The 26,239-nt window shown below is 38.1% G+C and overlaps 2 protein-coding genes and 1 long non-coding RNA gene across 12 annotated transcripts; 1 reads left to right on the plus strand and 2 right to left on the minus strand.

Annotated features, from left to right (window-relative positions):
• The first annotated feature begins 2,279 nt into the window (after positions 1–2,279).
• Positions 2,280–8,407, plus strand: LOC111859879 (uncharacterized). Its single transcript, XR_002841923.2, has 3 exons — positions 2,280–2,513; positions 4,313–4,413; positions 4,834–8,407. It is a non-coding gene; the product is annotated as an uncharacterized lncRNA (long non-coding RNA).
• Positions 8,095–13,107, minus strand: LOC111859878 (uncharacterized protein C8orf48). Of its 10 annotated transcripts, none has more exons than XM_023843009.2 (6): positions 12,592–12,900; positions 12,092–12,335; positions 10,625–10,836; positions 9,529–9,681; positions 9,289–9,330; positions 8,095–8,368 (listed from the first exon to the last, which is right to left on the minus strand). In XM_023843009.2, exons 2-5 carry the CDS (start codon positions 12,303–12,305, stop codon positions 9,289–9,291), a joined length of 621 nt encoding a protein of 206 aa, XP_023698777.1. In that variant the 5' UTR covers positions 12,306–12,335; positions 12,592–12,900; the 3' UTR covers positions 8,095–8,368. The 10 variants fall into 10 exon arrangements, 9 of the variants coding, with proteins under 9 accessions (XP_023698777.1, XP_023698770.1, XP_023698776.1 ...); XM_023843002.2 differs by lacking the exon at positions 9,289–9,330 and having other exon boundaries at positions 12,592–12,641; positions 12,729–12,897; XR_011993609.1 differs by lacking the exon at positions 9,289–9,330 and having other exon boundaries at positions 10,625–10,832; positions 12,592–12,901.
• Positions 13,108–13,475: 368 nt separating this feature from the next.
• asb12b (ankyrin repeat and SOCS box-containing 12b) lies at positions 13,476–17,435 on the minus strand. Its single transcript, XM_023842998.2, has 2 exons — positions 16,619–17,435; positions 13,476–14,711 (listed from the first exon to the last, which is right to left on the minus strand). The coding sequence occupies exons 1-2, from the start codon at positions 17,433–17,435 to the stop codon at positions 14,578–14,580; spliced, it is 951 nt and encodes a 316-aa protein (XP_023698766.1). The 3' UTR covers positions 13,476–14,577.
• Between the last annotated feature and the right edge of the window lie 8,804 nt (positions 17,436–26,239).

Below are 26,239 nucleotides of genomic sequence, written 5' to 3' on the forward strand. Positions count from 1 at the left end.
TCTGTACTTCAAAGTAGTCAAACACTGCAAAGCTTGACACTAATCAGTGCATTAACTTCCACTAATGTATTTTACAGCAGTGAAATGGAGTAAAGTTTTTCTTCGCCTCACTGGACACAGGCCGAGAAAATAAGGCGATGCTGCCAATTCGGAAATGCTGCAGAAGTTCTGGAAGTATGTCTAGAAGACATGCTGTAAATGCAAACGGGGACTCCCCAAAGAAGTAGGAGATAAAGGAGAGGAAGAATGTGAGAGAAAAAATGTGGAACTTGGCTTGACTCTCTCTGTGAGATGAGAGACGCTCATAGATTCCATAAGTAGCAGGATCGGATATATGCAGCAGTTGTTATGGTTTGGGAGGCTGAGATGTAATAATCCAGAAGGGCTTTTGTGAAAGGTAGATTTGAAAGTAAGATGAACCGCAGAATCTTTCCTTATAAGAAAACCAAGGAATTAATAAGCAGAGGCAGCACACAACATATTGTCTGCTTTAATATAGAAACAGATCCATTTCTTTTAGAGACCTAAAACAAATATTCCTAGTACCATTTTCCAGTTAACTTCAAAAATATGTCTCACTTTGACTCTTTGCTTTCAGACTATATAACAAAATATCTTGAAGATGCTTGTTAAATTGACTTTGTTTTCTTTGTGGAGTGATGAAGCGAGTGATTTCAAGGTGATGTTTGTGCCGCTCGCCTGTAGAGACGAGACGGATCTGCTTTGCCTTGGGCTACAGCCTTTCTAACATGCTTTCCTGTGGTCCGTCCTGCATGCTTTATCTCCGTAGCACAGCTGATTGAGCTCTCAGGCTGGTATAACTTCCACCTGTCTGTTCAGAGCTGCTCCGGTCTTTATCATAGAAGATCGAAATATCTAGTGTCTCATGCATGCTGGAAATAACTTTTTATGAGAACATAGCTGCATTTTTTTTGAATTAGCTTTTTTTTCTTTCTTGGCATACTAGAACAGAAATGTAATTCCCAATTTAGTTTATAGCATGAGAAATTACCTACATTATAACAGTTCCATTACACAGAGATGAACTGATTGTTGTTTAATAAACAAACATGAAATACAAGGAAAACGTAAGCCTTGAATGTGACGGCAAGGTCAAGACTTTCTCCTAACATACAATTTAAATCATGTTTAATCACTGAAAAGTGTTTCCAAGGCAACAGAATATATAACAAGGCGAAAACAACATCCTGGCACAGTTGACTGTGTGTAGAATGCCTTTGTCTGTGCTTAGCTTGACATGCTATTATTGCCAATACAGCTACAAAATCGAGTATATTCACACACGCTGACACAGTCATGCAATAATGGAACACAGAGGGGTTCATTCTATTTGTTTTTGCGCAGTACAAGCAAGCTTTTGTTCCAAATGAGATATTTGTTAGATATCAATTATGTGGTTTTACCGCAAAAACAAAAAATAATTACAATAAAAAAAAAAAAACAAGCTGAGGATGTGCTTCGGAAAACACAGAGCAGGTTCTGTATCTTGCACAAATGATCTGTGGCAACAATTTTACTCTTCCCATTTCGAGCAGAACAAATACAGTACCCGCTCTCCAAAGCAAAATTAATTTATTGACGAGGGCTGGCACAAAAGAGCGTGTACTCAATTTCCCACACAGACGAGAGCAATGAGCAGTGCTCCGATACCAGGAGACTCGGGTACTTCAGCTCTTCCTGTTTAGATAATCATGCGCTTTAGCAATCACTTTCCCGTATGAAGCATGAGTCAGACCCGATATTCGAAATATGCCAAATCTCTTGTGTCAGCCACATGTTTCTGGTGTGCTGGGTTGTCAAATATTTCACGTGCGGTGATTTCCAATAAGTCAAGCTGAGCCTAAAATTTAAATCTGAAAAGAAAGAAAAAAATTACAGAAATAATGGTCAGGTGATTACCCTGTATACAGTAGATACATACTAAATGCACACATTTTGTTTATGTATCACGTTTTCGCATCTCATTGTGAAAACCTACATGAAATCATATCTTACGATCAAACAATAACATATTACTGCTGTTGATGTCAGAATAAGAACAACCTCCATAGGAGAAGGCAGTGGAATATGGACTTTATATCGTATTTCATTCATGCAGTATTCTTTTTTTTCTGGAAAAATATGTGACATTTTACAATTGCAATGATCAACAGTTCTAACTTTTGTGGCTCAGCTGCATGTGCTTTCTGAGAGAGAGAAAGAGAGAGAGAGAGTGTGAGAAAGAGAGCGAGACAGAGAGGAGGTGGAGGGGTAGAGAGGGAGGGAAGGAGAGCCACGGATTGGACGGAGAGAAGGAGAAAAAGAGGTCTCAGTTGCATTTACTGCAGACTGACATTAGGCTTATCGTCAGATAATACACACAAGCTACTTCTCATGTATAGAAGGAGTAGTTTTCCCACCAGGATTCACGATTCCTTATTCAAGCTATTCAGTTCTTTGGATTTAATGTGTGACATATCTCTCCCTGCACGGCTAGAGTTGCTGCTACTCAGGTATGTCTCCATTGCAATTTATTATCTAAATGAAAAAAGGGGGGAAAAAAGATTAAAAACAATCTTGAGAATGGCACATTATTTTCTGACTATGAGGATAGAATTTTTGCATCACGCTGGGTGAGTAAAGCTTTGAGAAAAGCTTGGAACAAATCAGCCAGTATTAGTTGCTTTGAAGGCTTTGTGTTCACCTTATGCTGTCATCCATGTATTTTGCATGTGCATGGGTATTATAGTAATGTATTCTGTGGTCAACTTTGCCAGGATGTTTTGAAAGCTAGGGTTGCAAAATATGTGAAGAACTGAAATAAGATCTTTTAGCTATTAATTGGCTTTTGATAAATTACAGTTAGAGTGGACCAATCATTTATAATAATTTACTGAGTTTGATGTGCTGAATAAATATAACGAATTATGTCTTTTAAAGATATTTTATATGAACTGCAGTTGTCTGGAAACTTTCAAGTATGATACTCACACCATCGATCCATTGAAGTACAATCTGTAAAGCGATTTGTGCATTTTTCCAAAAAGTTTTTTTCTAATTTAATAATATAATCACCAGGACATATTGAATCAAGGATTTTGTGAAGGAATCACCTCCTATTGGAAAAAGTAAAGGTCATTTAAGGATTTTTTTAAGTTGCAAGGTGCTGATACAGTGTATCATTTTCATGTGGTAGAAAAAAACAGCAATTTTTAATGCTCATATGACTCCATACTTCCATGTGTATATGGTAGAAACCTTAATGTATGGTAAACTTCATATAACGTAAAAATTCTTAAAATGTCCTAGAAAAATCTAACAAATCTAGTTTTCTACTTAACAGAACACAGAGTGCTGGCCTTCATATTTTGGATGTTAGATAAACCAATATTATTAATAAGGAAACCAGGGCAAAACAAACACCTTCACCTGAAACAAAACAAACAAACAAAACTGAAACAGAACAAACGCCTTCACCTGAAACAAAACAAACAAAACTGAAACAGAACAAACGCCTGCACCTGAAACAAAACAAACAAAACTGAAACAGAACAAACGCCTGCACCTGAAACAAAACTGAAACAGAACAAACACCTGCACCTGAAAACTGTCCAGTTATCAGAAGACATTGCTCCCTTATGCATTTGCATACTGACTTTTAAAACTGTCATAGTGTTTATTCATTTATGGCAAATTCTTCTTAACTATCTCATGTTGCACTGGCCTAATGATAACCCATGACCCTTGGTGTATTTTATTAAATGAATAGAACTGTGTAATGATGTGGAAATGAACCACTTTGATTTCCTGCCATTCAGCTGTCTTCTGCTCAGTTCAGATACACCATAATATACCCTCCACACAGTGTCAGTAAACATTGGGCCTCATTCACCAACAGTTCTTACGAACAAATTTCTTCTTAAACCCCACGTACGCACTTTTTTTTTTACAAAGATTCTGACATTCCCCAATGTTTTCTTATCTGAATTTGTTCTTAGCTTAGAACAGAATCTATGCACACTCAAGACCACTCATACGCACATTTCAGTAATGATAGTTTGTTCAAAATAATTGGTTATAGCAGTTTTGTTCATTCTACAGTTCATAAAATGATAGTATTTTAATTTATAAAAGTAAAATATAAAAAAAAAAATTAAGTGTGAAAATTATTTTCATGGTAGTAACGGCGATCATGCGGATTATAAATAGGTCAGAATTTCCTACACAGACGATATATATATATATATATATATATATATATATATATATATATATATATAAATTTTGTTTCTGTTTTTCTTTGTACACTAAGGTGAAGACGATTACTACTGCAGGTTAAAGAGCTGACCCTCAGCATCCAAAGACTGTGAGGCAACCCCACTTTCCTATGGAGCCACGCTCACAATCCTACAGGTGCACAGAGAAAGCAGGAAATCCCAGAGCCATATAAGACCCTTGTACCCTAGGAGAGAGGGAAAAGGCAGACAACGACGGGGGGGGGGGGGGGGACAGAAAGTAGAGAATCGTTCACATAGAGCACCTGTGACTCCAGGCAAATTTTATTACCCAGAATTTAATAACAGAAAAGCTGAACTGGTGCCAAGACTGAAATCTCATTTGAAGTTCATTTTGCGAATAACGATTTGGCTCTTCCAATAAATACCGGATTAGAGCCACACAAAGGTTTAAACATGTGGGGAACGTCTGGACAGAGCTGCATTTCACCAAGTGTCACATGACTCGTTTTTGGTTTATCTAAGAGGCATTTCAGTCACCAAGTACAGCTTGCATATAGTACTGATATGTTTTTTTCTTCTTTCTCTGCAATTTCAGTTGCTGCCCTACCCTCAATGAGAGCAAAAAAACCAGGTGACCTGTTTTTTCTTTCAACGGTGACTGGTAATGCACAAATGAGCATCCACTCTGCCAACTCGACTGACGTGGCCGTGCCAAGCGACCATGACTCCTTCTCGTCCATCATCGCCTTGATGCTGGTGCTGACTCTAGCCTGCTCCATTATAGTCGCATCACTAGTTACTTTCTACTGCCGTAAATCACAGCTCCAAGACAGGAAACTCAAGAAGGCGCAAGAAGAGTACGAGAAGGATCAGGGCAATAACGCCATGGAGCAATGTGGTGGAACGATGGCATTGATCCAGAGTCCGTGAGGAACATCACAGCCTATGAGAAAATGATAGTCAGAAGGAAAAAAGAAACTTCTCTTTCAGGATCTCAGAGTAAGTGCCTCTAAGGATCCCCACACTACTCTACAACAAAAAATGTGTTTCCTTGGACACATGTATATATAAAAAAGATCCAGCACACTGAAGCATTGTTTAAGTTATATATGTGCTTTGTCACTTTGTGACATTGTGTAAATATATCATGTAAAACTGACAAATTACTTCAACGGTGAGCCACGCAGAGGTCTGATGTAAGGATGGATGATGTGAAATGTAACAGGCATTCCATATTGAGAGAGTCTCCCTTGAATAACAGAGGATCTTCATTCTAAAAACTATACAATCAGCAAGTCGAAAATTCAGTGTTCAAATTAACATTACCGGTATTTAACTGTTGTATTTGGCTTGCTAAAAAAAGTGAGTGAAAATTAAAATGTGATGAAAACACATCTGAAATTTAAAAAACAAAAAAATTGTCATTTGTAATGAGTACAAGAGTGAAACGAGTCTGGTGGGGTTTTCCAGGTAAACAAAACTGGTGTAGTTACATGTATAGAACAGCATAGAAAACCATCATCTTAACCAAATAAGATGGTTGTTTCAGCTTAAATGCAAGTGTGGTATCAGTCCTAGTTAATATACTGTATAGCTCTCATTGACAAACTACACATATAATAAGGCTCACCAACGCGACATGAAAACTGCCATAACGCACAAGATCCTTAAGTATCCATGGGAGTTCTGCCACAACTAAATGATTACTCCATTGATAGACTTCCATTTTGGCTTTTTCCTTTGACCAGTTAACTATAAATTAGCCTCAGTTGTGCAGTAAAGCCGCTCTACTTCCGTGTCCAGTACCAGTTACAATTATAGCTAACACTCATGGTATTGCTGCAGGGGACGATATGGTATCACTTGTGTAAAAGGCAGACATGCTACTCGTCACAGTACAAACAACAAACATGCTTTTATTTGCTATTTGCACAAATACAGGTACATTAGAAAGCTTCTCTTCGCTGACCCCATCTTGTTCTCCATAGTTGGGGGGGGGGGGTCACAGAACAGGGTCAGCTAATGTGCAGGGCCCCTGGAGCTGGGGGTTAAGGGCCTTGCTCAAGGGCCCGCAGACATGTGACTGTTCTGCTGAAGCCAGAGCTCAAACCAGTGATCTTCTGATAACAGACACAGAGACACACACCATACATGGCAGCCACATTGCAGGACGGACATCTAGAGAATCGAGATGTTTTGAAGATCCACAGACTTAGATGAAAGGAGGACCCAGAGCTCTCGGGGATACTTTCTAAAGTATTTTTAAATGACGCACAGTACACATCAGGTCTCCTAGCAACTAAAACATGAATCCTCAGTATTGGCCTTTGTTCATTTCAATGAGGGTTCTGTGATTTTATTTTGTATTTTCTGTGAGCCAAATACTCCAAAAGTTTCTTGTTTACTGTGAAAATAAACTAGGTACTCTCTGTCAAACTTGGCAGGGTTTATCTAGCAAAACTATATATGTAAAAAAATCCAAGGCGCTGTGTGGACAAAATAGCAGATGCTAAATGTTTTAAATGAGGCTTAGCCATACTTTAGCCAGGTATGTAGATCTCTAAAGCGAAAGGTGGCACTTGTTTGTTTCAAACGTAAATCATGTTCACAGTGTAACCATGAATCTTTGTTTATTTATTTAGTATAAGCATGTACAAGTATTCTCGTAGCAGTTAAGGCCATGATGAAAAAGTGATATTGTACCTGGTAGTGTGCAGTGATGTGATTGATTTCATTTATTCATATTCATATATATATATATATATATATATATATATATATATATATACACACTCACATACACATATATATATATATACACATATATATATATACACATATATATATATCCTCTGCAGATCCTTTCTTCATGAACATGTACAGTGGATGGATTACCAGTTATGTTCATTTTCAGAGCTTCAGTTACAATCAAACCACATACATTAAAAGATCCATGATGAGTAAATACTATGTACGTCATGCATTTTATTATTCTATTGTTCTCTTCTTTGTGGAGTAACTGTAAAGTTAAGCCATATTATTAAGCTTAATGTTTTAAATTTATCTTGATATACTGTGTATGTTACATTGTTGTATAAAATCATACTGTATGGTGCTTTTCCACTGGCGTACAGGAACCAGACCGTACCTGAGCCATACTGGGAAGACACACTAATTACAGCGCAGTTACAGCTTCCTTCCTTCCTTCCTGCAGAAGGGTCAGTTGGGTAAAAACGTTGCCGGGTTTGGAGAGCAACAGTGAAGTAAAACTGAAGAGATGCTTATTTACTGATCATACAGTGAACATCAGGATTTACTATGCGCTAATTTTCTAGCACATCTGCGAGAATTGCCGTGTTCACTTGTGTAAATTTGCGTTTAGCTGTTCATAGTAATTATTTAACTAGAAGGTTGGGAATTTTCCGGTTCTGAGTTATCAGGAATAACATATATCATCCATTGTGCATCATACATAATAGTATCGCACATCATACATCATGATGATCGATACTACTAATAATGTACAGAATATGTGCTTTTTCCTTCAGATAATCCATGTACATAAGACCGGTATCTCCATGTATTTCGACCAATCAGATGGTGGTGACGCAACCAGTTTGGTCACACTTTCAGCCCTACTAGTATGCAGGGCCATGACAGCACGGTTACGGCTTGGATATGGCTCACATATTTTACAATGGAAAACTGCAAATCTGCAGTGCGGCTCGGTTCTTGGTGGCAGTGGAAAAGCGCCAATAGCTGAACAGCTTTTACTGGTTAAAAGTAAAAAGTTTAAAATAAAAAAAATCAAATGTGACTATGACATCCACACAATAAAGAGAAAGGCCATAATTGATCAATTGTACTTGTTAAGAACTATTTATTTTCAATGTACTAATTAATTTATCTCATAGTGTGACCTCAATTTCACATTTTGGGCACTAAGCAACTTCGAAAACAGAAACAAAGGCTTTACAATGACTGAACATCCAACACAGCTGTGGGGGAAAGTTTCCTGGTCATCTGGGATTCCACCGTTCTCTTGCTCCCAAAGCTCGCCAGATTTTGACTGGGTCATCAGAGGACTTTGGAAGACTTCTTAACAGCTCTCCTACCAGTGAGATGGAGCTCTGGAAGAAACCAATAAAGGTTTAAGATGATTATGTAAAGGACTTCCAGGAAATCTGATTCAAGCAATTATAACCACAGATATTAAACTATAACGATGCATAAATACTTGTCATGTAAATGAAAAACCACTCAGACTGTGTTATACATGCTAAGACAAAACAATTAATCAGCTACAAGCCATTTCACTTGTTATGCTTTACCAGCAATAAGCATTATAAAAAATAATGTAAACAGAACCTACAAGTGAAATCATTTATAATCACCATTTATTTTACATTTGCACAAGCACAATGGGGGCAGTGTGTGGCTCAGTGGACTAAGTGTTTGTGAGCGAGATCAGAAGATCAGAAGGTCACCAGTTAGAGCCCAGCTTCGCCACGTCCGCTGGTCCTTGACCCCCAGCTCCCTTAGTGCTGCAACATGTGGTTGCCCTTCACGGCCAGCCTGCTCTCACCTACAGAGAGCAAGCTGGGGGAGGAGTAAAGAGAATTTCCCCACAGGGATCAATAATGTATCATTTTTTTGAACCACTGGTATGATGGAATTTGCCTCTTGAACCTGTCCCATCTCGCTCTCCTTAGTCTGGGAGTCACAGCACAGGGTCAGCCAGCATGCAGGGCCCCTAGGGGTTAGGGGCCTTGCTCAGGGGCCCACAGGCATATGTCGATTCTGCCGAAGACTGAACCGGAGACCTTCCACTCACCGGCATACATTTAGCCCGCTGAGCCACTCACCAATTTAAAATACATCTATAGCCAATTAGCTGCCTACACTTTTAAAAGGCAAGTGTGACGATAAGCACTTGCTTTCTGGAATACCCCAAAACCTGTTTTACTGTTTGTCTCTCTCTTTTTTTTTTAAATTAATAATCCAAAACATATTATCACAATTATAAATATGCAAATCATCCTATTCATACTCATCTGCCAGCAGGGGGTGCTGGCGTAACCTCTTGACAGAGCTGTTGAGTAAAATGCACAATGCAAATCACATGCGACCAAAATGAAGACACTCCCAGTCTAGCATGATAAAATAACACCCCCCGCCCCTCCCCCACAAACAATCAGTGTATTGAAATCAGGGTTAACACTCCCTCTCCTCCCTGAGGCCTACTGAGCCGTACCCAAGTAGGAAAACAGCCCAAGAGGAAAACTCTTACATTATTATAGATGTGCAGGTCCAGTTTCTCCTTCATCAGCTGCGACTCTAGTTGGGTTGTCTTTGTTCTGATGAAGGTATGAATTGCTAGTTTTGCCTGTTGGTCCTGACAAGCTCTGCAGTGAGAGGGAGTGTGTATATCCACCTGAGATAACTTTGGGCCCAGCAAAACACCCATCCAGTGTTGGGGGCAACAAATCCAAAAGAACAGAAAGAAAGAAACCACAACAACTTCAGTCAGAATCTCAGTGTTACCATCTTTAAAGAATAGTGGACTTAAACATAAATGTTATTTCCTCAGGTTATTACAAATTATCCTTGCTTAGCAACAGAGTTCAGTTTCAACAACCAGGTAATTACACGAAATGGTTGGAAAGTGAAAATCACAGTAGCCTAGGTGTGACCAAGACTGCGCTTCATGCTGCGAAGATCACAGGTTGCAGTCAACTCATTCAGATGAATGTGTCATAGAGCTACACTGGCATTACTGTCAAATTTAAGTGTAAATATGAACACTGGTCAGAATTTTTTTTTAATTGTCGTGTCTTCGAATGGTCAGTAAACGAGGCAGCTGCTACACAAGCAGAGGATGTGATGCAGTTTAGGTCACTACTAAGGAACCAAATTTTATCAACCTGTTAAATAAAAATTATAAAAATCAGTTGAGTAAAAATGTGTATTCATATTATATAGCACATGAAAGCAATAAAACATTTTATCAAATGCTTACAGGTTAACTCAAAAAAATTACTAAAACACAAACATGGTTAGACAGACAAATATTCTATGTCAAGGTATATAATAGACGGCAGGTGACAATATTGTTCACTCACTAATCATCATCTTATTGCCTGTGTTTACAGTGGATGCTTGCACTCAACACTGAAAATTACAGAATTAAGACGCGATAAGAATGATTAGAGAGGCTGATGGTAGCACAAACAATTACACGAAGATAAATACATATGCATAGAGTACAAAATTACAATTTCAATTTGTTTTATTTCTTTTGAACCTACTGAGAAAATAATCAGAATTGTGAACCCAGACATTTTGAGGACACGTCACCATGGTAACAAGATTCCAGACACACATACCTGTTTCAGCTGTGCTGTAAAACTCTTGAGCTTCAGTGTAGCTATAAAGTGCCGAGGGACCAGGCAGTCCTCTGGGGCTGCGGACGGCTCTGGGTCCCTTTGCAGGTGACGTGCAGGTAGACTCTGGTTTGGCGATGCTTTAACCCGCCTGACCTTTGCCTGGCAGTATGCTTTCAGAGCTGTGCCCTCTTTAGGAGGCAAACTCCACCTGTCTGCCATAAAGGTGCACCATGAAGAGTCACCAGTGTCTTCATATCACACTCCCAACTAAGCTCATCTCAAGCCTTTGAGGATTATATTTAGAAATGTTTAATTCTGAAATGGACTGTCTAAAATATTGAATAAAAATTCCAAGAAGAAGAAGAATTCCATTAATATGACTGTTATTAACTGAAACACGTAACAAGATTTATTATTAAGAATCATAACTTGATTTGTCAAAAAAAAAATCCTGACGTTGGCAGCATATTATTCTACTGGAAGATGTGTGAAGAGGTCTGCTGGATACTCCACGGAATACTTTCACAACAACCGCTGAAAATTATTAGAAAGGCACTCACGTTTGAGGTCTACATGCGATCATCATGGAGAAGTTTTCTCATATATGCCTCAGAAAACAAACTTGGTTGTTGGAATCAGTTCTAGGAATTCCCATGCAATGTATGCTTCAGCTGTCTTACAGCTGCAACTGCTTTAAATAATACCACACTCAACACTAAGTGTAAAATAGGATCAAATCTCTGTGGTCAGCACCCGTTGTTAAGCAGCAATATTTCCAACTGAATGTCTGATAAATTAAAAAGACTGAAGAGACTCGATTTTAAGATACGGAGGCATTCTGCAACACGCTAAAATTACATGAGCTTATCACATAGTGCATTTGTTATATTGTTTTAAGTTATATTAGAGTGTAACACACAGCCTCATCCTTTATGGCCCTGTTAAACTGATACTGAACGAATTTCAAATTCTACGAAATCGCTGGTTTCATGACTTTACAGCTGTGTTTCATGTCTTGACAATTCATTGCTTTAAACTGAAGCAAACTAACTTTAGCTTTTTAATTAAGGATAAAGATGATCCTATTAAATTAGACTAAGAAGTACACCATCATTAAAAGGGTAACCCCAAAAACCATAATTTACAGAACAATGTTTTATCTAATCTTCTTGATTGTTTTAATTAAGTGTATACAATATGTACACGTGATTGCCCAAAGGAAACGGGATTCGGGCGTTACTGCGTATGACAAAATACAGGAGTAACGGGAACCATGATGCCTGTTCAAAGGTTAGGAACAAATTGTTCAGTCTTATAAGAAAAACGCAGAAGTGTCGGATGAATGTCACGCTCCCGGTTCGTCACATTTCAAGTATCATCACAGCGAACATGCTGATATGCTGAGGAGCGACACTTTAAAAGGCTTAAGAAAAATTAGTCATTATTCCGTAGGAGGCAGCTTGATACCTGTTAGGAGATGGAGCGCCACTTCACTTTGGAAGGGCGGGCATGAATCACCGCCACGGTTCTCCTTGGTCTTCCGGGGCTCGAGAGAGCCGGGACAAGGGACACGACCCGTATTTGGCGCGGAACCGCCGCGGCTCCCCGGCCACGATCCAGAGGCGTCCCTCTCGGCACATGCCGAGGACTCGCTGCTTCCCAAGTACACCACACTGCTCATTATAAAAGATCTAACCTATTTTCAGACTGTCTTCAATATGTGGAGGAAAAAACACACAAGGAAAAATAAAACATCCCGAAATTCAAATTTCAACAAAAAGTGAAGCTTGCCCGAACCACAAATAGGTTTTGTACCTTTCATAAAACTAAGTATTACCTGTAATATAGGCATTGGTAATTAATCGCTTACAGAAAATCCTAGGGCACATTCCCGCAGTTGGCCACTAAAAATGCAACAATACAAACAAAAGGCTACCTGCAGTAAAATATACACGAATGATACATACTTAGAGATAAATCAAATTATTTCGCTGCTTCCATTCATGCTCCACGTGTCCTTGAATAATATGTAACCCAAAGCAGATTACAGAATTGCATATGTTGTTGTTATAGTCTCATCGCAATTAGATTATCTTGCAATTACATCTACACATGTGTAACATCCTCCATTTTGCTTGAAATAAAATAATTAAAATCAACCTCCGATCAGTCTGCGCTGTTCTACATAACTTGAAGTAGTAACGCCGGTTGTTTTATAAGGAGGAACCAAACAACCACACGCAGTTTTGCACCATCAAAATAATTCCGTGTTGCACCCCGTTCGTCCAAACTAAGTTCCTATCAGAATTACCAGGGCATGGAGGGGCGGCTGTCCTGCTTTGACGGAAGTTATTTTGTCCTTCTGACCACGGTGTGTGGTGTAGATAGTTTCCAACCATCGTAGCAGTGTAGGAGAATTAAAGCCAGAGCATTATCTGGTGAATGTTGGTAGACGCAGCGGGGTACGGGGCGTTTGTGGCCAGTTCACAGCCGCCAAGGAAAGTGAAGGAGATGGCCTTTTAAAACCTTTACTTGTGAAAAAAAAAACATATTTGCGTTTCACTAGACTTTCTAGAAGTAGAAATAAATACTGTAGTAAAAAGCCAATGGGGCATTCCCGTTTTAAGATTTATGGTAAGGGGAGTTCCCGATTTAGTAAAGAATGTAAAGAATTTCGCGAGCCCAGATACATGGGGACATGGATTAATGGGATTGTACTGCTGACTGCTGACAGGTCAGTTCCAAGAAAAGTGTGGGGTTTATAGAGTGAACGTCTAAATAGAAGATCTGACACCCATTTTACATGTAAATGAAAACAGAGAGACAAAGATATAGAAAGCTTACAAGATAATTAGGGAGTATTGTTTATTTGAAGATAATGAAATATCAGTAATAATTCTTCTGCAGCTTTACAAATATTCTATACGGATTTTTTTAATGGCTGGCAAACGGGAAACAATCAGCTACCATTTCATCTGCATTAGCTGGATCAAACCAGTATGTCTAGATTAAATGCAGATATATACAACTGGGAAATACCTCCAAAATGAAAACGGCACATCGTAAAAATAATTTAAAAAAATGAATTTAAGAAAACCTCCAAAGATTATGCTATCCAATTAATGTCAGAGTAGAGGTATAATATATTACAAATAATGTCATAATTTGACTAAAATCATCATTTTGGTGTGTAAAAAAATTAGAAAAATGGGTGGTCATATTTTGGTCATTGCGGTGAGTTAACTGCTTTTATTTGTGTACAACAAACAAACTGCTTTTATTGGTGTACCACAAACAATCGCAGACTTTCATTCAGATTTCATTTTTTCAATGGATACCTTAATACAATACATGCTACTATAAGATAAGGCTATAGAACTTTTTTTAAAAATGAATGATGGTCATTTACACAATAGTCCATACAGTACATGCATGCACCTGCCCATCCATCCATCCATCCCTCCATCCATCCATCCATCCATCTTCAATAACTAAAACATCTCCAGTGCAGGGTTACAGGGAGCCCTGTAGCCTCTCCTGGAAGCACAGGACAGGAGATAGCAGTCCATTGTAGTCACATTCTATAGGCACTGATCTATCTGACACAAAAATACTGCAATTCAACATACAAATGCTTCAAACTGTGTACTGTATGTTAGAACAGCTTTGCTTGGCACATGAAAGTTAATTCATACAGGAATGCCCAGAGAACACGAGGCAAGTCTTTGCTTTGAGCCTCAAACTGCATAGTAATATTTGTTATGCTTCATTAAAAAAACACACAATAAATATAACTCAGTTAAACAATGTAAACACTTTTTTTCCTGTATATTTCTTTTTGTTTTTTTTTAGAAAACGATATAACACATCAGAAATGCATTTATAATGTATCCACGATGAAGGCTTGCAAGAATACTGGAGACATTTTTCAATGAAATGTCCTTGGGTTAACCTCATGTAGTGTGTTTCAGATAATTCCTCAGCACTGGGGCGAGATCCAGACAATCAATGGAACGCATTTTGTTAGCCATCGGGACATAGCTGCGGATAGCTAGGCGTGCCTGAGACATCAGCGTTTTTGGGCAGACTGTAAAAAAACAGAAATGAGAAGCCTGAGTCAATATACAGTCAGGACCATAAATATTTGGACATAAAGAAAGTTTTTCAATTTTTAAGTTCTGTACATTACAAACATGTCAGATGCAGTTGAAGTGCAGACGTTCAGCTTTAATTCAGTGGGTAGAATAAAAACAATGCATAAAAATGTGGGGAACTAAAGTAATTTTTCTACACAATCCCCTCCTTTCAGGGGCTCATAAGTAATTTGACAAATTAATATAACTGCAAATAAAATGTTGAAAACCCTTTGCAGGCAATGACTGCCTGAAGTCTTGAACTCATGGACATGACCAGACGCTGGGTTTCCTCCTTTTTAATGCTCTGCCAGGCCTTTACTGCAGCAGCTTTCAGTTGCTGTTTGTTTGAGGGTCTTTCTGTCTGTAGTTTAGTCTTTAGCAAGTGAAATGCATGCTCAATGGGGTTGAGATCAGGTGACTGACTTGGCCATTCAAGAATATTCCACTTCTTTGCTTTGATAAAGTCCTGGGTTGCTTTTGCTGTGTGTTTTGGGTCATTGTCCATCTGTAGTATGAAACGCCATCAATTTGGCTGCATTTGGCTGGATTTGAGCAGACATGATGTCTCTGAACACCTCAGCATTCATTCGTCTGCTTCCATCCTGCGACACATCATCAAGAAGCACTAAAGACCCAGTGCCACTGGCAGCCACTGGCAGCCATGCAGGCCCAAGCCATCACACTGCCTCCACCATGTTTTACAGATGATGCAGTGTTCTTTGGATCATAAGCTGTTCCAGCCCTTCCCTATTTTTTTCTTTCCATCATTCTAAACAGGTTGATCTTGGTTTCATCTGTCCAAAGAATGCTGTTCCAGAACTGTGCTGGCTTTTTTAGATGTTTTTTGCAAAGTACAATCTAGCCTTTCTATTCTTTATGCTTATGAGTGGCTTGCATCTTGCAGTGAACCCTCTGTATTTGCTTTCATGCAGTCTTCTCTTTATGGTAGACTTGGATATTGATACGCCTACCTCCTGCAGAGTGTTGTTCACTTGGTTGGCTGTTACGAAGGGGTTTCTCTTCACCATGGAAATGATTCTGCGATCATCCACCACTGTTGTCGTCCGTGGACGTCCAGACCTTTTTGCGTTGCTGAGTTCACCAATGCTTTCTATCTTTCTCAGGATGTACCAAACTGTGGATTTTGCCACTGCTAATATTGTGTCAATTTCTCAAATTGTTTTTTTCTGTTTTTGCAGCATAAGGATGGCCTGTTTCACCTGCATACGGAGTTCCTTTGACCGCATGTTGTATGTTCACACCTCAATCTTCCAAATGCAAACAAGACACTTCAAATCAACTCCAGGCCTTTAATCTGCTTAACTGATAATGAAAGAATGAAGGAATTGCCCACACCTGTCCATGAAATAGGTTTTAAGTGAATTGTCCAGTTACTTTTGGCCCCTTTAAAAAGAGGGTGGCACATTTAACGAGCTGAAACTCCTAAACCCTTCATCCAATTTGAATGTTGATACCCTAAAATGAAGTCTGAGAGTCTGCACTTTATGTCCATGCCCATTGTATAACTTCAGTTGGAATATATTTCAGTAAATAGGTAAAATAGTAAAACTTGTGTCAGTGTCCAAATGTTTATGGTCCTGACTGTACTTCTGAAATTCAGTTTTTTTCAGCTACAAATATATAGAATTTTGTTTTGTATCATTATAGCCATTACGGTTGTATTTTGTATTTATTTTATTTGTTGTTATTGTATAGGCTTGGCTGTTGTAACAATGAAGTACCTACTGACCTATAACCAGAAGCACTGACGATATACACATGAATTGCATGGATTGTGACAGAAGTTAAATTTGCGATGGAATAAAACATCGATATAATCTAAATGAGATGTTCTTACCTCGTTCTTTAAGGAGCTGAACAACGGCTTCATTCTGCTTTGTAGTTTTCTCAATTATGAGAGTGGGCAGGTAGACGTTTGCACCAAAGTCTATCAAGAGCTGAATGTACTCTACTCCACAACCGTATCTAAGACACATCTCCAGAACTGTCTTGGGTTGTTTTATCCTTGCAAGCATTTTCTCCTCCCTGCAGTTGTAATTTGGATCCGCGCCATACAGAAGAAGCAGCTTGAAGCAGTCAAGGTGTCCATAAACAGCTGAAAGGTAGAGAGGGCCAGTGCAACCGGAAGCATTGGAAGCCCATTCTGGTACTTTGGGCCTGACATTAACCTCTGCGCCGTATTGGAGAAGCTCTCTCAAAATATCCACATCTCCTTCACGGGCAGCCATAAGGACCGGAGAACAATTGTTGTATACACTACCATTGGGATCTGCCCCGGCCTTTAGGAGAGCACTGACACAGTCTATATGTTTCCCACTGACAGCTGTAAAGAGAGGGGTCTGCGCCTTCACGTCAAGACTGTCCACCTCGGCTCCATGTGAGAGAAGGACCTCCAGGCACCTCACGTGGCCCCGGGATGCGGCGGTCTTCAGGGGCGTCCCCGGGATTCCCCATCCACTGCGGCTATTGATGAATTTTCTGTACCTGTCCTGGGCCAACAGCTCAGACAGGAGCATCTCGTCGTCATTGGATACAGCTTCATTTAGCTCGCGACATTCTCCATTGTCTGCATCCTCTTCCTCTCTCGGCTGGAGCATAGAGAACATCTTGGAAATGTCCATTAAACTCATGTTTATTGCTTTCTGAAGCACCATTATTCAGAAGAATTTTTTCAAGGCTCCATCTGGAATTACAGGTGGAAACAAAATCAACCATAAATATTGTAAAAAAAAAATTGTTCTGGCAATAAGTCTTGTTATCTCTTAACTTATTGGAAATGAATTATTCCCCAAGAAACAAAGTAATCAGAAATGCAAATTGGAAGTACTTGCCTTCACGGAAATGACTCACTGAACACTCCAGAAAGATCCACTGTAGCACTGAAGTTGGTATCCACTTAATTTTTTGCCATGGCATAAAAAAAGACTTTAAAAGAGGTTTCTTTGTCCAGTAGAACATAAACATGTAAGCTCAGACGAAGTTTGGAACTGGCTTGAAATCTGCACAGCCAGACAGCATGCTTTGGTCATCAGGAGGCTAATTTTAGGTCACAAATGGATCCCCCTTAACTTCCATTCTTGGAGAGCTTGGACAGGGAGAGTATATTTAGACTGCTGATAGGCATGTGTTACTGTCTTTGCATAAATAGGTGACATACTAATCAGAGAAAAAGTTTGACCTTTCTGTATGTATTCCCACTGTAACATTGAAACTTCTACATTATGTTTGTTTTCTGAAGCCTGTTTCGCAAAGCAAGATTTCTTGCTTAGCCAGATAACTTGTAGGATTTAAAGTAATCTGAGCTAAATGCAAGTGAACAAAGATTAAGTCCATTTAAATTGGTTCACCTTAAATCCAATAAGTTATCCTGCTAAGCAAGAAATCCTGCTACGTGAAACAGGCCAGTGATGTGTTTGATATGCTAAGATACTTTCCAGTGAATAATTGAAGAACATGAGGTAAATAAATAGCTCATAGAGTATGAGTTTGGGAGTGTGACTCTGTTCCCTGTGATGGAGTGGCATCCCTGAACAGCCTGGGATAGACTGCAAGCTTACATTGACCCTGAACAGGATAAGCGGTTACAGAGGATGATTGAATAGATGAATGTTTTTTCCCAGTACATGTATAAAAATTATAATAACAAAGGCACAGTACAATGCATTTACCAAAACGGACATGTGACTCACAATTTAGTTTCGTTGTGTCACGACGCCCTGATTGCCGCTGTATCGTTTCCTACATTGAGCTGCCGCTTTAATTATGTCTGCAGCTGCCATGCTTGTAAGAATAGCAGAATGGCTCTGCAATGCTCCTCTTCTTGTCTACTTTGGGGTCCAAAGGTTCTCGTCTTTGACTACAGTCACTGTAGCTGTTTCAATCCTGGCTCATATTTTCCTTAAAGAAGAATACAGAATTTACACGAAGGGGCTCTAAAGGAATTGTAAAAACAACATGACCACTCTGGTTCAATACTAGCTCTATACCTATGGTCAGTGCTTCATAATAGCTATTGCATTTTTAAACCCAATCTAAGCACTGGTGTTTCCTTGTTCAGTCAATGGCTTTATTATGGTTCAGCTGCCATTTTTTTATTTCTGTGCAAACAAGAAAGGTTTCTGAGATTTCATGACTGGCTTTAAAATTATTTTTATAGATGTATTCCTTTTGTGGGAAATTAAATAAAAGTATGCTGAAGTCATAACAGATACATGAAAGACAGGGTTTAAGCAACCATAAGGTTTATTGCTTGGCAAAAAACTTTAAGTCCATAACTAACAGTATGCTTGGTAGCACTCATTCTGTTGTCCTTATAGACAATTGTCTACATCATTTTCACTTTTTTTTATGTGATTTTGGAGAACAGATTTATGTGTGATTTATCAACATTTATCTCTCCTCATTTGTTTTATGTGCCAAACTAAGTAGCTAACTCTCGAAGTGTCATTACCTCATAAATTACTTAACTGCGACCAGACTGGAGACCATCCAGACTAGTCTGATCACATTATGGATTGACTAATTGGATCTTGTGGCAGCAAAGCTGACTGATACAAAGAACTGTACCGTTATTCACTCACTGTCATGAAATTTAGTTAAATCTTCTGTGCCGGAATTACAGTTTTTGAAAATATACAGTAGGCCTGTTGAAGAGCACATAGTCTTGTATGGTATGCAAATTAACATTTAAAACGATTGAAGTCCATAGTAGCTGAAATTTAGCACAAAATCTATTGTAAATTCTCAGATGTTTTCAGTGGCATAAACTAAATAAACAATGAAAAATATTAACATTATATGATACAAATGAATGCTGAATGCTAAGTAATTGGTCTACATAAATATTTAAGTATTTTTATCTACATGATTTAAATTTTAAAGACTTGCCCTGCCATAGAGCTTGTCCATTACAGCACCAACTTATCTTGGACCCAGAGTTTAATTGCACCAAGAGAAAGGTTCTAATTTCATGGGAAGAGCAATTTCTGATACATACAATACATTAGGGTAAAGTTATTATGGAACTAGCCATTCTTTTGATGTTCCTTTGAAAATACTATAATGGCTAAATATCACACAAGTATGTTGCTTAACTTTTGCTATGGTGTTGGGGTCGGCACCCACCCATCTGTAAGTCTGAAATGCATAAAAGCACCACATACATTTGTGTACTGCATCAAGGCTTTTTGACTTTGTCTATTTAAACAAAATAAATTAAAACATTTTTCACTAGGCAAGGCATGCCCATACATGTAAGGCAAGATAAGACCAATTCAGTTTATTTATATAATTCACCTGAGGTTTACTTTTCCATATTTTTTTTATTGAAAACGAGAGGCATGCTGTCAAAAGAAAGGTCCAGAAAGCCACACCCAAAATATTAAAACCAATCTTTTCATGGATAAGGAAGCCTAACAAGGTAATCAAGAGGTAAGAAACAAATTGGATGATAAATAATTGTTTTGAGGGTATTTTATGGCTGATTTAAGACACGGGTCGGCACTGACCCGTCTAACATAAGAGACAGGAACAGAGAGCTAACACAGGACTAAGGTTAAGGAGAGTATATACCTGTCACTAGTCACAGAAGATCACTGTCCCCTTTAATAAAATACAATACTGCTGGTTTATCAGACTTTTCTAATAGTCACAAGAGGTTGTACAGCTGTCAGAAGCAATTGGTTTGATGCTAATTTGCTGTCAGGCAATCATGCACAAAATGTAAAAATTACAGACCATTCAAAAAATCATTCACAAACATATTTCTTTTTTCCATTTATTTTGCGTTTGTGACCTTTATCCATGTTATTTTTGCCTGAGGCAGTCAAATTATGTCGCTTGTACTCTGGTAAATTACCCATCTAAGTTGGAGAGTTTATAAATAAATATCCTTGCCGTCCAGAATTTGTTCCAAAGCTACCTGACGCGGGGGCTCAAGCTAAAGTTACATACGTAAGTATCATAAGATGCTTTGTGTTTATTTTGTTACTTGACTAACAACTGATTGAAAAATATTGAATTTGAATCAAATTTAAATGTGTATAGCATTACGCTAATGTGATGTAATATTATTGGCTTAAAATGCAAAATAATCTTCTGGGTATTGTGAAAGGGGAAGATGGGGGAAGGTTCGGCCTGGTACGGGGGATGGGTGGGATGCTAAAGACTTATCAGCTGTTGGCTAATTGTGCTTCTGGAGGGGGGGGGGAAGTTAAAGGATCCTGGGAGGGGGCGGGGGGGGGGGCACAGAGATTGTTAAAGGATACCAATGATTTACAGACCCACAGATCTTTGGGGAATGTAGAATTATCTTACCTGTTTCAACACCCGTAGGGTTGGATTGACTGCAGATTGCTGCATTTACAAAACAGCATCATTTTCACCATTATCTATTAGTTCTACTAGAGTAGAGAGCCATCCATGTCTTTTCTCGACTTGAAAACTCATCTGTCTTGGGGATGGTTGTCATACACTCTCCTTTCTTCTCCTGAATCTCCATGACCTCTACAACATTAATATACAAGGTAATGCTTTACATTAACTGCATTTTTACAATACGGTTATAATGCACTCATAGAACATTCAGTGCACCTTCGTAATGCATTCATAACGAATCCATAGAACATTCATAAGCATTCATAAGAGCATGTAAGTATACCTTAACACCCCCAACATAACTTAGGTGTACCTTAATACCATAACATACCTTAAAAAGCACTTTAATAGCAAATATTATATGATTATACGATGATGTTAATTATTATTATTATTATCATATAATATTATGTGCATATAAGTATATTAACACCGTTAAAGTATGCTGGGACGTTAAGGTATACTTAAATACTACTTATGAATGTTCTATGAATACATAATGAATGCAAAATGAAGGTGCACTGAATATCCTATGAATGCATTATTAACACATTACAAAGGTGCAGTTAATGTAAAGCATTACCATATACAGAAAGGCGGCTCCGTCGCTCAAAAGCAGAGACAAGTCCTTTGCAAGTTATGTGCATTAATGGTTATTATCCAGAATGGGAAAGTTGGCATATATTACTGAGTAGTGACAGCACAGAGAACTGTATAGACTGAGGCCGGCACTGAGGGTCGTCTCACATCGTTGTGTGTGCAACATCACCCTCTGTTGGAAAGACACGTCTAAACGACTGGTGAAAAAAATGCCTTTCTGTGGTCGGACGTGCTCTCCTCAAACCATTTGGTGGCACTCTTTGCCAGTAATTGATCAAGGTCAGAAGGGAAAAGATGTAAATACAGTCTGTGGTCTTATAGCTTATTTGAGAAAAGGCATTATAATGTTTGATATGAGCATTAAGGATGCTTGGTAGTACATTATAAAGGTATCTATAGTGCATTATAGAGGAGAGCTTCGTGGAGCATTCATAATGCATAATACACATGACTATAATATGTCATGCCTTTTTATAAATATTTATAACCATGTTTTAATGCTTCATGAATGCATTATTATTCGTTATGAATGTGTTTGTAAATTACTAAAAACATGGCCTTAAATATAGTGTTACGCACTTTTTTAATAAAGTGGTATTTATCTCTGATAGGACATTTTTATTGCGAAAAAGACCATTACCACTGACATTGTCATGAAAAATACCATGTAACTAAAATTCATTTGACCAGCATGCCAGTTTGTGACTAATATATAACAGCATTCTGATTTAGCCTGGTCCTATTTTAATGAATGTAATTTGAAGATGAAAATACAAATATATGCACAAGTATATGCACTTATGTATGCATATATATATATATATATATATTACATGAATTAAAAAAGGATCCAGCTAAATTAGGACGTTGTTACTGTACATATACAGTACACATACAGTGTGTGCATACACACACACAAACAGGTTTGTAATTATATCTTTGGGGGGACTCTCCATTCATGTCTATGGGGAAAACTGTAATCCCAACCTGACAACCCTAACCCCTACCCAGCCCTAACCTTAACCATAAGTAACCAAACAAATTACGAGACTTTTGGCATTTTTAATTTTTGATTGTGTCCACAGATCTTTGTGGGAACCTGAAACATTTGGTCCCACTATGTAATATATATATATACACACACACACACACACACAAGCTACAAATAAATATACACATATTTATACCTGTTAAGACTGTAAGGCTCAAGCAGACCCAACATGAAAGGGAGACCATACCTTAACCTTCACATCTAAAGAATATTTATTTACGTAGAGGTAGAAACAATCCATATAAACATAAATTAAATAACTATATATATAAAGAACCATAATCATTAAGAGAAGAGAGGCAGCCGATGATCCCACAGAAGGCTGTAAGTTTAGGTCAGTTCCCCAGGAACGCAGGCATGAGAGTGAGAGCGCCAGGCTCTCGCCCTTGCTGAGCCATGCTTCTTATAGCCCCTCCCATCTCCTCTGAGGCACCACCAATCTACTGAGCACCCTGCAAAACACACAAAAAATATGAAAAAGGCCGGAGCCATGCGAACAACCTAACAGGATCGTAACGTACCCGACTAGTTAATCAGGTAATCGAACCTGTGCTGAGTCATTCACATTGCTCATGACGCATGGGGCTCATTTGTTTTATCTATAAAACAAGCATAAATATCAATCAAAAACCACAACGTCGTAAAAGAGTAAATTGCAATTTAAGAATCTACTATGTACTGACTATCTAACCACGTGGTACTCAGAATGAGTGAACTGTTTATGGGAAATAATAAATGATATTTACTGCAAATAACTTTTTAATTGGTCAACCAATTAGGTGACATAGGCATCTTCTGAGGAAGCGTCCCTCGTGGCCACTCCCCCACCCCCACCTTCTTGGTCATCTTATGGCGCTCTGGATGACTAAATTGTTCATGGAAATTAATACATTTTTATACTTTTATATTTTTATAACTTATATACTTTTATGATTAATTCACTTTTTTACATGGTAATTTATTATCGTAAGATGTGATGGCTCTTGTTTGCTGTTTATGCTTAAAAATTACATTGTACATTGTGGACATTTTTACTGAACTAGCCCGGTTGACTAGTACCAAAAATTCTTAAGTTCTGGTTCTTAGCAGCACTGTGGGGTCATTGCCATTATGGCTTCAGCGCCACACCTTCATTAGCCAAACATTCCAAACACAATGACCCACTGCTGGGGGCAGATACATGTTTTTTTTTTTTTCTTTTTTACATGTTTATTTATTTAGTAGACACTTTTATCCAGTGTGACATACAGTTGAGAAGACTGGGTTAGACAGTCCCTGGATCCCTGGAGCAATTGAGGGTTAAGGACCAGGCACATGCCACCCCCCTGGTCGAGCACTTGCCCCTCAAAAAGTGTCTCTCTGGCACTGTTAAGTGTCTCGCTCCAGGGCCCAATAGCAAAATCACTCCATGGCCACTGGGATTTGAGCTGGTGATTTTCCAATCACAAGCACAGCCATTCAGCCTACTGAGCTACCCTCCCGACTTTGTTTACTTTGTTCACAGCACAACCATGAGTCATTCACTTCAATAAGCTACTGCTTCCATACAACTTAACCGCCATTCACCACATGGCCATTCTGTAGACACTCTATACACCTATCTACGACAACTGAACAATTAACATTTATACCTGTCCCTGAAATTTAAAAATAAATAATAATTCCATAAGATCCTTGTGGCAGGCAAGATCCTAAGTGCCTAAGATATTTGTATTTGTAAAATATTACGATTGTCACGTTAACTGTCTTTGTGATTAAGAAAATTCATTCACCACAAGATCATGCCAATTTCTAGACTTTTGGAAAATCATGTATAAGAGGAATTACTTAATGACTACTCATAACTAATAGCATTAGAATTAACAAATCAAATCTCTTTTAAACTACCTGTGATAGAGTTAAGTGAGAAAGTTACTCAAAAACTATTTCATGGGGGGATAAAGGAAAATAACCATGGTAATTCAAGCGGCAAGTGAGCTCAGGACAGATTGATGTTGATTACAGTGATTGTGGGTTTGAGTTTCATTCTGCGTGTCCAAGAATGCCAATTATTGAGTGGAAATGGAGGGTATTGTGTCTTTCAACCAGAGTCTTTCTTAGAATCTGGTTAATCATTTAAATGATGGATTGGGTGCCAAATCCAAGCAGTCACCAGTCAACCAATTGCCACACAAATATTTCAGGTATATACTGTATGTTTTTCATCAGAAGTTTACGATATACAATCGTATTATGAAAAGCCTTGTTATGCTGAAACATATTACTCACCAATTGCATTGTATTTATATGTTTGCTCACTTTAAGGTGATTATTTTATCTGAATAAAGACGTAAATAACATAATAATAACTTCTGAAATGAAATAAACAGGCATATAGAGCGTTTACCACACAGACGTGTTTAAGAAAATTGCCATAAACTTTTCACTGAGTTTAAACTACCTTTTAACATAACATTAAACATTAAAAAAAGAAATAGCTGATCCTTGGTAAAAGAATGTTGTTGACAAGGAGAAAAACATGAGCATACAAGAGCCTGTAAAATTGTATTATCGTAAAAAAAATATATTTTTGTTTACTAGATTCTTTTCACAGAAGCACAACGTGCATATACAGTCTGTATTTACATATATAAACATGCGTTCATTTTAGTTCCTTAACTTGCTTTTATATAGACACACTTTTTTGCAGAGGTCTCAGATGTAACATAGGACCAGGGGAGCTGCTACGCTTCCTTTCCAGGATTATTCAGAACAGAGAAAATCCATCAATATACAAGAGCAAGGAAGATCAAATGGGATAAAACGTTACACCCCCATACTATATTTAAATCTTTAAACAAAACACTTCTAAATATATCCCAAAAGTATAGCCAAAGGTGATGCACGTATTGTACAAATTCCATTGAGTTTGTGTATATTTTTAGTAGTCTATTGTGTTTTTCAGCATGCATATCGTGAGCCTGTGAAAGAAAGGTGCTCAGATTTATTCAACAATTCTACTGCAGCTTGACTCCGTATAAGTGTCATCAATAATTGTACCCAGCTAGTTTTTCTTTAAAGAACTGAATACTATCTAATATAACCAGCTGGACTGAAACACAGAGAGGATTCTGAAGCAAACTAACTACAGATTTCTTTTGCTTGTTAGTGACAGTATTTTTCTTTTATCTTGTTTGTACAGTCCATTTATTGTTTTTCTAGACTTCATAACATGTATGTCTAGAACGCTTATCTTGTGATTTTAATTGCCTTTCCTCACAAAGGTCTACTGCCCCATACAGTACATGCATACTTATGACGTGCAGTATCCATTTTATGTTTGCGTGTTGTCCTCAATTCCATGCATTGTGTAGCTGTATTTTAAAATAATTATTTACCATACAAAATAATAAAAATTAAACATTTTTACTTCCAAAAGAAAACCGTATTACA

The sequence above is a fragment of the Paramormyrops kingsleyae genome, chromosome 10 (assembly GCF_048594095.1).
Source record: "Paramormyrops kingsleyae isolate MSU_618 chromosome 10, PKINGS_0.4, whole genome shotgun sequence".
In the NCBI taxonomy this organism is placed as follows: Eukaryota; Metazoa; Chordata; class Actinopteri; order Osteoglossiformes; family Mormyridae; genus Paramormyrops; species Paramormyrops kingsleyae.

Excerpts from the sequence above, each read along its gene's own strand:
- LOC111859878 (XM_023843008.2), bottom strand. The coding sequence starts at position 12,305 with ATGAGCAGTGTGGTGTACTTGGGAAGCAGCGAGTCCTCGGCATGTGCC. Across the intron at positions 10,837-12,091 it reads GGCGCTCCATCTCCTAACAG|ACAGGTGGAGTTTGCCTCCT; the intron begins GTATCAAGCTGC and ends CCTTTATGGCAG. Across the intron at positions 8,369-9,528 it reads ACCTGCACATCTATAATAAT|AGCTCCATCTCACTGGTAGG; the intron begins GTAAGAGTTTTC and ends GGTTTCTTCCAG.
- asb12b (XM_023842998.2), bottom strand. The coding sequence starts at position 17,435 with ATGGTGCTTCAGAAAGCAATAAACATGAGTTTAATGGACATTTCCAAG. Across the intron at positions 14,712-16,618 it reads TCAGCTCCTTAAAGAACGAG|TCTGCCCAAAAACGCTGATG; the intron begins GTAAGAACATCT and ends GTTTTTTTACAG.